The sequence below is a fragment of the Vanessa atalanta genome, chromosome 3 (assembly GCF_905147765.1).
Source record: "Vanessa atalanta chromosome 3, ilVanAtal1.2, whole genome shotgun sequence".
NCBI lineage: Eukaryota > Metazoa > Arthropoda > Insecta > Lepidoptera > Nymphalidae > Vanessa > Vanessa atalanta.
In genome coordinates, this window is record NC_061873.1 from 7,852,840 (window position 1) to 7,864,677 (window position 11,838).

At 27.8% G+C, this 11,838-nt stretch overlaps 3 protein-coding genes across 3 annotated transcripts; 2 read left to right on the forward strand and 1 right to left on the reverse strand.

The window, feature by feature from the left end:
* Positions 1–2,077: 2,077 nt before the first annotated feature.
* LOC125076951 (probable NADH dehydrogenase [ubiquinone] iron-sulfur protein 6, mitochondrial) lies at positions 2,078–3,354 on the forward strand. Its single transcript, XM_047688700.1, has 3 exons — positions 2,078–2,331; positions 2,582–2,758; positions 3,025–3,354. Exons 1-3 carry the CDS (start codon positions 2,215–2,217, stop codon positions 3,088–3,090), a joined length of 360 nt encoding a protein of 119 aa, XP_047544656.1. The 5' UTR covers positions 2,078–2,214; the 3' UTR covers positions 3,091–3,354.
* Positions 3,355–3,773: 419 nt separating this feature from the next.
* Positions 3,774–4,378, reverse strand: LOC125076952 (UPF0184 protein AAEL002161). The gene is made up of 2 exons (XM_047688701.1): positions 4,161–4,378; positions 3,774–3,972 (listed from the first exon to the last, which is right to left on the reverse strand). The coding sequence occupies exons 1-2, from the start codon at positions 4,249–4,251 to the stop codon at positions 3,815–3,817; spliced, it is 249 nt and encodes an 82-aa protein (XP_047544657.1). The 5' UTR covers positions 4,252–4,378; the 3' UTR covers positions 3,774–3,814.
* A 1,619-nt stretch (positions 4,379–5,997) lies between these two features.
* On the forward strand, positions 5,998–11,630 carry LOC125077096 (ras-related protein Rab-14). The gene is made up of 5 exons (XM_047688895.1): positions 5,998–6,143; positions 6,567–6,676; positions 7,005–7,185; positions 8,135–8,317; positions 9,347–11,630. Exons 2-5 carry the CDS (start codon positions 6,571–6,573, stop codon positions 9,516–9,518), a joined length of 642 nt encoding a protein of 213 aa, XP_047544851.1. The 5' UTR covers positions 5,998–6,143; positions 6,567–6,570; the 3' UTR covers positions 9,519–11,630.
* The last annotated feature ends 208 nt before the right edge of the window (positions 11,631–11,838 follow it).

Consider the following 11,838-nt stretch of genomic DNA (forward strand, 5'->3'; position numbering starts at 1 on the left):
GCGGTGAAGGAACACATCGTGAGGAAACCTGCATGTGACTAATTTCAACGAAATTCAGCCACATGTGTATTCCGCCAACCCGCATTATAGCAGCGTGGTGGAATATGCTCCAAACCTTCTCCTCCAAGGGAGAGGAGGCCTTTATCCCAGCAGTGGGACATTTATGGGCTGCTAATGCTAAAAAAAAAAGCGAAAGTGTCTTTTACGCTTTCATGACCAAACCACTGAACGGAATTTGATAAAATTTGGTATGAAGCAAGCTTTAATCAAGGAAAGACAGGCTACTTTTTTATACAAAATCATCATATATATGATCTTAATTTATATTTACATTATTATTTGGCTCATCGTTCTAGCAAAATTTTACCGTTATATGGTTTGACATAAAAACGAATTTTTGACTACATTTCAGTTAAAAAAAGGTACCATGTGCATGAGGCACATGTATCGGTAGTATCTATGCGAAAACGATTCTGTTAAGCCCGCCGAAGAGACGGAGAGGTACCGCTGTTTTTTAGTGGCACCGGCGAGTTCCACATAACTTCAAGTGGGGGAAACGCGTAAAGCGTTTTTCCAGCATAAAAAATGATTCCATGTACCTACTAATTTGATAGTATATGTTATAAATAATTACATGATTTGTTAAGTTACTATGGTAGGAATTTTGACTTTTACAATTATCTGATTAAAAGTAATAATTCTATTGACATTGACAAAAAAAAACATTTTAAATTAGGTAAGCCTTTTTTCTTTAAATTTATATCCCAAAGTGGCGAACTAACAGGGGTACGGAAGGGGCGGCTCGCCCCGGGCGTCCAATCTTGGGGACCCCCAAATGGATTCGTGTTTCCCTGATCAAATCCTAAACAAGACTTTAAAAATGTGCTTAGTACCTACATAATTTCAACAAGATCAAAACACTACAGCCATCTACTCTTTAACACATAAACATAAATAAGTATAATAATAATAATTTAACACATCAATTTTGTGATTGTGAATCAACCAGGATAACAAGCCTGACTTCTACGTATATTGACAGTGTTTTTTGTTACTGTAATATATATAATGTATCAATTATAAACAGTCTTACTGTTGACGAATATTTTCCGTGGAAGATCAAAAAATAATTTATTCACGTATAATTTATACAAATATAAATATGAATACATGACGTAGTATGTGATGTCTATAATAACTTAGAATTAACGACACAGGATCTAAATAAACTTTATACCTTTTTCTTTAAATTAATTTGAAAATAAAATTAAAACATAGCAATGTAAAATTGATTTTAGCGATTGGGCTACTGTTGGCATTTATAACAGTAAAAATCAAATATATTAATTATAGAATGAGAAGGATCATGAGACTACCTTTGTAAAACACAATAAACTCCATTCAAAAACTTTTAAATAAGTTAGTATTCATACTAAATCTACTTATATAAGAAACAATATTATATTTTCAGATGATAAATTCAAGGCTACTTGGGATGCATTTACCCGTTTTAGCTCATTTCTGTAAACCTAAAAAGAAAATATTACCTATGGAATTAACCTTTGGAAACAGATTTATGCACAATTGGATATGGAAGTAACATATCGTCGTTAGGCATTCAGAAGCGCGAGTGTGAAAATATTGATTTTTTTTTTCTTATTTATTATTTAGATAAATACTATGGATATAAGAAGGAAAAAAATGCAATATTTTCATATTCGTGTTTCTGAATGCTAAACGACGATATGCTATTGAAACCTTTTTCGATAAAATACCCACCGATTTAACTATACACTTAAACTCATCTACTTTAAAGGCTAAAAATGTATGTAAGTTATTATTGATTAGGACTTCAAATTGAGCATAATGTTAATATTTTAAAAGATACTACATAAATAATAATAAGATTGTTAGAATTTTCACTTTCTTGTTTAGCTATATTTAGACGCTTTTACGGGAAAGAAATTTCACAAATCTGGCAACTTTTTATGAATACATAATTTGGTACAGGCTGTAGCTACCCGTCCCGAAGGCGAGGTGACAAACTGGTAACACTGCTTAGTTATTCGCCGTAATGTCTATTCCTATTGTCTATAGTTCTATACTCTATATTTATAACCAATAGCACGGTATTGGTGAACAATATTTTTCTTTAAAGTATTGTTCAATTTTGTAGCATAATCAACACCTACGGCTAAAATTGCTACCACAATAATGTATTCTGTTTCAAGGACTAGCCAAGTTATTAAATGTATTTCTCCTACAATTAGACCTTTGGTAATTCGTTGCATAACGAACAAAATAGAAGATGTGGGTACGCACACAGGGCAGGTAGGCAGAATAAAACGAAAATGACTATAGTAGTTTTTAAAATTTATATGAATAAATGCAACGCAGCAGCACCAACAACTGGCCTAGGTATTGCATTAACCATTAGGTTATGCATTTAAAAAAAATATTGATTAATAAAGTACCTTGGTGATAGTAACTCCATAAACGTATAATGTGCATGTAAAATTTATAATTGTACACAGAAATTTAAATTAAAGCCAAATATACAATAAACTTGTAATTTTAATAGAAATGGGATTCTGATGACTATCGACTTGCCAGATTTGCATTGGCTCCAAAACAAGTCAACCAAAATTGGGCTATTAACTTAATAGCTGAAGTTCCACCAAAAGAAGTAACGGAGCGAGTGGTATGGTGTGATGGTGGAAGTGGGCCAGAAGGCCATCCGAGAGTTTACATTAATGTGGTAATTTTATTTGACTTTAAATTGACTAATATTAATCTATTAAAGTAGAAAAGCTATGTATCAGTCAATATTAAATCCAATTAATGTTTAGCTTTAAAGTATTAATGTGTATAAATCTGATAAATTTGAAAACCAAACACTTGCTAGTACATACTATATATATAGGAACAGGTTTTTCGGTTGATTTATTTTTAAACTATGCAATAGATATTCATGGTATAATGATTTATAGATTAAATTAAATTTTTTATGTTTCTATTTTGTAGGACAAACCTGGCGATCATTCCTGTGGATACTGTGGATTGAGATTTGTTAAGAAGGATCATCACTAAAAATGCTACCAATTCTTAAATAATTTTGTCTAAATAGAAATTGTAGTATCAGACTTTAATTAACTGATTGTAATAAAATTATTAAAAAATATATAAATTACTTATTTAATAAGTTAAAACAATATGTTCTGACCATATGCAAGAGCAAATATTAACAAGTGATTATGTACACAATAGGCATATAAAAATCCTGATACACCTTTTTGTTAATTAGTAATAGCAAAATAATAAACTTTATTTGAATATATAAGCTACTCATTTAAATCTAATGTCTTATTTTAGGAGTAATAATAGTACAAATATGTTTTTATGTATAAATTGGTACTTTTGTATTATTATAAGTATCAGAAAACATATTCCCTGCAGCTAGGTGGGACAATGATATTCAACTTGAGATTTAAAGTTCAGTGGTGTGCCATGGGAAAGGCCTATGTCTAGCAATGGACTGACATGGATGATGAATCATACTTTTCTTGTCTGGTATTGTACATATTTATACATTGTATTAGTTTACCTATACATGTTATTTATTAGGCACTTTATTTTTGCTGCATGATTATTTTTAAATTTATAATTAAATAAAACACATCTTTAGCGATTATATTGTTAACTATATGTATTTTTAATAGTTTTTCATTTAAATATACACCAGAAAAAGAGTAACTTTTTCATTTTTTAAAAATAAAATGCTATTTTCACATGCAGTAAATATTTCATTTTAAAATTAGTTAATTTCTGTGTTTTCATTTTTTAGTTGTTGTCGTATATCTCTGTTAGATTGCAAGAGTTCTACCAATCTTTTATGAATATCATCATTTTTTTGTTCCAACAAATCTAAAGCTTGATTTAATTCATCCAGTTTTGTATCCAATAAAACATACTCTGCAAAATAAAAAATATTTTATTATATTCTTTGAGCAATTTTGGTTTAAACTAGCATTAGGGTTCAAAAGAGAAATATTATCTCTAAAAAAATCCAATAATATAATAATAAACATGCTGAATGCTTATAACATTCAAAAACAGGAATGTACTAAAACATACTCTGAACTTTTTTATTGGATATATACCTTCTCGAACATTTTCTTCGTTTTCTTCGTTACTTTCAATGTTATTAGATTCGGTATCATTATTAGGTTTATTATCATCAGAGCCTGCCATTTTGATGAATTTTGTAATATATAAGTAAATTATTACTAGAATATTATAATCTTAATAATCAGAACTTTTTAAAACAAAGTATTAAGTAAAATATGATAACTTTATGCTAGCTCTAATATAAATATTTAATATATGAAGATAAATGTCACAATTTGACATTAACATTGTGAACTACGTCACAATTAGGGTGAACAGCCCATATAAAGAAGAAAATGGTGTTGAAAACGAAATAGATTTCCTTGCCAATCAATAAGGTCAAAAATATTATTAAAAGTTTTTCGTTTAAGTAAATCTGCGAGTACATATATTCTGTCATATTAAATTTTAAATATGGTTTGGCTTTCCTAAATGCACAAAAAGAGCATCTCATAAAGTAACAGTTGATGACTTTCCTATTTGTCTACCCTTTTCAGTTTTTTATATGAAATAAACCATAAAATATAGGCTTCCCAATATAAAATAATTATTAAAATCTATTCATCACTGACGATTATATTATAAATACAAAAAAGGAAGAATTTCCTAATTCCCCACTAAAAGGAGTGGAAGCTTTTTAATAAATTATTCAAATATAGTATTACAAAAATTATCAAAAACTAATGTGGCGTGAAATATAAAATAGAGAACTTAACATAATCAAATAACTTCTTCTGACAATAAATGTTTAAATATTTATAAACTTAATTGTTTCGGAATATTTTAGATTTTCCTTAAAATATTAGTTCTCCTATTGTACAAATGTTTTGCACGATTCAATATTGAAATAGGGAAAAATTATTGTGATCGCCACCCTGTTTTAATGTACTATACATTATATTAGAAATTATGAACCATAAGCAATATGGAAGCTAGTCAAGTGACTTCCACTGACCACCAGTACCATAAATTGCCATCACAAGCAATGGACTAATATGATCATATACTTAAAATTTATTTAAAAAAAAATTGTCTTCAATATTATATTATTACATACTTAACATTGCTTATTTTTTATAATACATTTAAATATGCCTAAAAAATACTATTTTAACACATTTTCATAAAAAGAACATTTTGATAAAAATCAAACAAACATTGAAAAATAAAATAAATAAGGCTAGTTTTTCATTTTATAATGATGATACACGACACGATGTGTTTTTTTAGTGTATTCGTTTTGCCGTATTCGTTTTAGCTCTCTTTAATACAACTTTATTTAAATATTTGTAACAATCTCCATACGATCTTTTCATAAGAGTTTTCAATAATTCCAATATCTTTTAGATATATTTTTTAATATATTGCATATCCATACACAATTAGACTATTTAGTAAGTGGTTACTATTATCACACCAGACAGTAGCAAACACTTACCACCCAACTTATTACCCGAGAGACCGATTTTATTTTAAATTATGATTTCCAATAGTCTCCTGGAAATTTCTATATATATTATTATCACTATAAACTATATCCTACAGAATTAGTATTTTTAAAAACCTGAAAAAAATATGATACTATTCTGTAAAATATATATAATATCGTATTAGACGTGATATCCACAATAATTTATGTCAATTGTCGACGGCAGAGATTGTTCTCTCTCGCTCAGATTTGGAACAAATATTTTGGTATAAAATTGCTTACCTAGAAATTTTAATAATTTCAAACTTTAATTTAATCATACCCTTTTTAATGAATAATTAAATAAAAAATATTTTGAATTTTAGTTATTAGTTTCTTTTTTATCTACTTTATGTTTGATCTATTACGATTTACAATTACGACGGCTATCCGCTATATTATCTACATTGTGTGTGACTAATTGAGTATAGAAATTCTGAAAGTGAAAAATAAACCTAAACAAAAAGGTCTAATTAAGTTTGTAAAGTCTTTGATAAAATACATTCTAGTAAGTTTTTATTTAATAATAATATACCCACCTGTAAATACAATTAATTTAAATATCCGTAAAAAAATTAGAGTGAGACGCCTTTATTTATATAAAAGTTAGTATATTCGTCAGCACCAGCACCTTGATTTAAAATGTTGCGTATAACATCTTAATGTATATTGGTTGCTAAAAAAATTCAACGTCATATTGCACTAACTGTATCAGTAACTCAACTAAAGTAATGATAGTAGTAAACATATATTATAATCTATTGTTTTCAGGCTCCTTTTGTGATTGAATGGATCGTTTTGCTGGAAATATTTCCATCAAATTTAATTATACCTTATCTATTTTTTAAAATATTCATTAACAACAACAATATATCTTATCATCAAAATTATATATCTTAGCATTACTACTACTTTATTTCTATTTTTTCAGCAAAATGACATCTGGACCTTACAATTACTCGTACATTTTTAAATATATAATTATTGGTGATATGGGGGTGGGAAAGTCATGTCTTTTACATCAATTTACAGAGAAAAAATGTAAGTAAATATTGTTGTAACTTTTGTTTATGTAAATTTGCTTGCACAATTGCATATTCATGTCTTTATTTTTTTCTTATAACAAATGGCTTAGATGAAATATATCTATAAATTTGATCAATTGCTTGTAGTAAATACAGTGAAGAATAAAATATCTATTATGTTATGTTTGTGTATTTAGCTCAGTTGAAATAATTTATATCCATTATGGAAGTGAATCGCCCTTTGTCTTCAATTGCTAAATAAAAGCATATTAAATAAAGCTATACTAAACTTTTACATATTACAATTTATACTGCAATGGTAAAAACAAATATCCATATTACAGTTATGGCTGATTGTCCTCACACAATTGGTGTAGAATTTGGAACTCGAATAATTGAAGTTGCTGGTCAAAAAATAAAGCTACAGATTTGGGATACTGCTGGACAGGAAAGATTCAGAGCAGTAACACGTTCTTATTACAGAGGAGCAGCTGGTGCTTTGATGGTATATGATATAACAAGAAGGTAAATTAGTAAATGATATTTATAAATAAATTAAAGATACAGGAATTTTTTAATGTAGCAAATAATACATTCATTGTTGTGTACAACTTATTATATCAATGCATGATTAGCAATGTGTTCACTATTTTTGAATAAGAAAAGTGGCTTACAACATTTTTTAATACTAAAATATGACTTAACAATAATAAAAGCTTACTCATTATAATAAATAGGTGATAAAATTAAATTAGTAATTAAATATTAGGCCAGCTGCACTACACAATTCTTGTTTGTTAAATTTACAATTATGCCTCATGAATAGGATGCTCAATCAAAGTTAAATTTTTTAGTTTTGAAGTTTTTGAATTTATTTAGTTCTTTATTTTCTTAATGCCTAAAACTTTTACATAATGTGGTAGCATCCTTGTATTATTTGTATGGTTTATTAAATCTTCAATTGTATATATTTTTTCATTTTAATGGCTTTTACAGACATGTCTGTACTTTGAATGATCAAGTATTAAATTATATATATTACAATTAATGTTACTCATATTCAGTATAATATTATTATTATTTGGCATCTACATATTGACAGATTGATCCAACACTGCAGAAAAACATTAAGAAAGGTTATTAGTAGTTATGTTCAACATTGGTCAACATTGACCAACTTTGATACTTTATTGAATTGTTAATACAGAGATAAGTAACAGAATAAATGAGACAATGTAAAGTGGTAATTTTTATAAATACAATTTTTACAGTAAACAAGTGCTATCATAGTTAGATGATCAATATTAAACAATATTTGTTGTATTAACATGTTGTTAATAGCCAATTTCTTTTCTATTTTAAGCCAAGATAAATCAATCGTTGACTGAAATAATAAATTGAACAAATCAATAATTTAAATGACCAGCATGTAATATTAAAGTGTGAAAGTTAATTCTATATTAAATTATTACAGATCAACCTACAATCATCTAAGTAGCTGGCTTACAGATACTCGCAACTTGACAAATCCTAGCACAGTGATATTTCTTATTGGAAATAAGTCTGATTTAGATGGTCAAAGAGATGTTACATACGAAGAAGCCAAACAGTTTGCCGATGAAAATGGATTAATGTTTGTCGAAGCTAGTGCTAAAACGTGAGTTAAATGTTCATATCATTATATACATGTAATTCTAATTTTTTCAACTGAATATTTATAATTGTGATCTAATTTTAATATATCCACTAAAAAAAATATCTGCTGTGTGTATTCATCATCTTTAGTTATTATAAATCACAACTGTGATTCAGTACTACAATAATTTGAATACTAGTACTATAGTCTATTTCAATTGTAGAAGTAATGAAATTAAACAAATCTTAGATTTACTTATGCAATGAGATTTGCTAATAATTTAGCTATATTGTGCATTATTAACAGTGCTTAACACTACTACTTATTTAAATTTACAATACTACTTTTGTCTACTTTACTTTTACTTCCAAACTACTTTTTTTTTTACTTCCAAACTAATAACAGTTTCGTTGACCTTTATAATGCAATTTTTTTGCAAATCCATAATGAATATCATAGATTGATCAAGCTCTCGACCCTGTGAAGTTTAACTACAGATACAAGAGACATAACTTGGTGATAGTTAGTTAAAATTTATTTCATATTACTTGCTATGCATATTATAAATACTTCTTTAGTTATTATTTCTATAAAATAATATATAATAAAACGATTTTAGTAAATTTAGAAAGAAAGGGCATAAAAATCTGTCTTTAAATAGAGATGCAGAAATTATTATTATTGATTTACAACTCAAGATCCAATACAGATCTGTGACTTAACAGTTTATGCATATGTGATCAATTTTAAGTAAAATCATTCTTATGATCAAGCAATGAAAATGTTGTTGTGACTACCACATGCTATTATTAAATTTTTGGGTAAAGAATTTGCATATGCTTTTTTTTGTATGAATTTAATCTTTTGTATGACGGAGGATTTCTTAACTATTAATATTTAGTATCTGTACCTTGTAATAGATGGACAGCTTACTTTCATTTGTCAAACATTTTATAGAGAGGTTACTTAAAGACTAAACCAATGTGTTTATAAAATCTATCTAGGTATTAGTATGAAGATAACATTGTACAAAAAAAAAGCTGATTTCAGGGGTCAGAACGTCGAGGAAGCATTCCTCGAAACGGCGAAGAAAATATATCAAAGTATCCAAGACGGGCGACTGGACCTGAACGCGGCGGAGTCTGGCGTGCAGCACAAGCCGGCGTCGCCCGGGCGCCCGCTGGCCGCGCCGCCCGCCGCGCGCGACCACTGCGCCTGCTAACTCGCCCGCACGCCCTCGAATAGTGAATAAACGCTGTAATTATCCTCGATGAAATTATTTTTGACAAATGCGGTAGCGATAGACGCCTGTGTCGCGACTATTTTCGTGCCGGTAGGCGTGGCTAGGGAAGCGACGTCTGTTGCCGAGATCCGTTCTAACAAGCATTTCAAATTACACAATTGCTATAAAAGTAGTAAAATTATCTGACATTTCACTGCTGTGTGATGGCCTCTCCTGTTTTAGTAGAATGATTAAATGTTAATTTCCTCTGGGTGATAAATAAAATCATAAACTTAAACTTTAATTGAGATAGATCACCGCATTCCCTCCATAAGGACATCCTGAATGCTGGCCTTTAATAAAAAGCAGTCAAACATATAGGCAGCTTTTATAATAAAATAATAGTTGATGTTAAAACAGACTTGAAGTAAATATCCTAGCTTCGCCTATGTTTGTGCCGATTGTATATATAAATATATATATATATATATATATATCTGTATGCAAATTTCTTATTTATACTTTATTTATAATTATGAAATTAGTAATATTTATAGTATGAAAAATATTGTTTGAAAAGAGCACCAAAATCTCATTTACATTCCACACAATTGGGTTCATGGAATTTATAATTATACATATAGGATAAGTGACATGTTAGGATTGTAGTGAATTTCGTTAAAGATTGCACTTATAAGGATCATATTGGTTGGAATGAGTTAAAATAAACAATGCAGATAGTCAATGTATAACAGTGTAATAAATATAAAGTTAATAAATAAAAACATTTTAGCAGTTACGGATTGATTATTTTAACTAAAACTTTTAATTACTTATATAAAAAAATAATAATTAAATGATGTATTAATAAATATTTAATCTTGTTCCGATTTTATCATTTAGGCTCTTTAAGATTCAATTGGTTAAATTATATTTTTCCGAAAAAATTATTAAATTAATGTTATTTCTCTATTATTATTTTTTGTAAGCAGTATGTTATTAAAGATCACTTGACACCTAGATATTATTGGTAGAGTTTTAGAATTACAAATAAAGTTTACTATAAGCCGAATATACAGAATAATTATATTTTTAAATTGATTTGAGTTACTCACTTCATATAATTAAATAAAATTAGTAAAAATTTACAATATGCCATGACATTGAAATAACTATTACATCTCCTGACTTATTAAAAAAAAATATATATATATCTAAAACTAGCTAATATGTGAACCGAATAAGCTTTTAAAATGTTCATATAGTCATTATTATATTTATAATCATTCACGAAGGCGCATCCCTCGACATTTAATGAAATAATTTGAAAATTAACTTGAAAGTAATGAAAAACATAAAGTAATATTAAGTTTCAACTTGTATTGATTATAATTGCATAAACTGTACTCTACCAAAATATCTAGGTCTTCACTGATTTGTTTATTTAAAAATAAAATCATGGACACCCTTAATTAACCTTTGATTTTTGAGCAGAGAAATCTAAGGCTAGATTGTAAAGTCAAGGTTAATAACAGGTTGAATTGGGTACACAGTTTTTGTCACTAATATTAAAGGCTGTTTCTTAATTAATTCACCGCCAAGCAAAGGTTAATCCAAATGCCTAAAACTTTTTGGCACTGATTTTGATAATCTTCATATATGTTGCTTACTAGAACACTTTAAATTATTCCCGAAATAGTGATTTGTTGTTTTCAGTTCTAAAACGGGTTTCCTTTTAGTGGGGGCGAAAACGACTCCAATTGCAAATAAGACTTGATGAAATATTGTATTATTGATGCAAACAACAACTTTTTTAACAATATTTTAGCAGTTACTTATTGCGTGTCCTATTCTAAATGAAAAATTATCATATCGAAGGATATGCTTTAATATTTTGTTAATTGTTTGAATAAGCGTATCAAATTATGTCACTCTATAGATTGTGATGTAAATCTGAGAATACTATTGTTAGTAAATTAATGTTGTCTACTGAAGTTTCCATTGCTTTTGTATCTTAAGTAATTGAATAAATGTTAAATATGTTATTTTTAATCAAATGAATTATAATTTATTGCAATTTTAATTTTATTTTATTACATCATATTATAGACTTTGAAGTATTAAACCGTTTTATTTCTAACGACAAATAGAAAGGCATTTTATCAAAATAGACAATTTAATGGTCTATTATTTTTAAGAAAGAATATGTGAATTATTTTTTCATTCGAAAGTTGCGAGATATAATTTTTGTTAGTGTAATTAATAAATATGATTTATAAAAAAAATATGACAATAAACAATGAAATTTAGGTAATAATAT

What these genes read in the sequence shown, in the direction of transcription:
- LOC125076951 (XM_047688700.1), top strand. Translation starts at nt 2,215, where the DNA reads ATGTATTCTGTTTCAAGGACTAGCCAAGTTATTAAATGTATTTCTCCT. An exon ending in TGGGTACGCACACAGGGCAG is followed by an intron (nt 2,332 to 2,581) that starts GTAGGCAGAATA and finishes TAATTTTAATAG; the next exon opens with AAATGGGATTCTGATGACTA. An exon ending in CGAGAGTTTACATTAATGTG is followed by an intron (nt 2,759 to 3,024) that starts GTAATTTTATTT and finishes TCTATTTTGTAG; the next exon opens with GACAAACCTGGCGATCATTC.
- LOC125076952 (XM_047688701.1), bottom strand. Translation starts at nt 4,251, where the DNA reads ATGGCAGGCTCTGATGATAATAAACCTAATAATGATACCGAATCTAAT. An exon ending in CGAAGAAAATGTTCGAGAAG is followed by an intron (nt 3,973 to 4,160) that starts GTATATATCCAA and finishes TTTATTTTGCAG; the next exon opens with AGTATGTTTTATTGGATACA.
- LOC125077096 (XM_047688895.1), top strand. Translation starts at nt 6,571, where the DNA reads ATGACATCTGGACCTTACAATTACTCGTACATTTTTAAATATATAATT. An exon ending in GTATATGATATAACAAGAAG is followed by an intron (nt 7,186 to 8,134) that starts GTAAATTAGTAA and finishes AAATTATTACAG; the next exon opens with ATCAACCTACAATCATCTAA. An exon ending in GTCGAAGCTAGTGCTAAAAC is followed by an intron (nt 8,318 to 9,346) that starts GTGAGTTAAATG and finishes AGCTGATTTCAG; the next exon opens with GGGTCAGAACGTCGAGGAAG.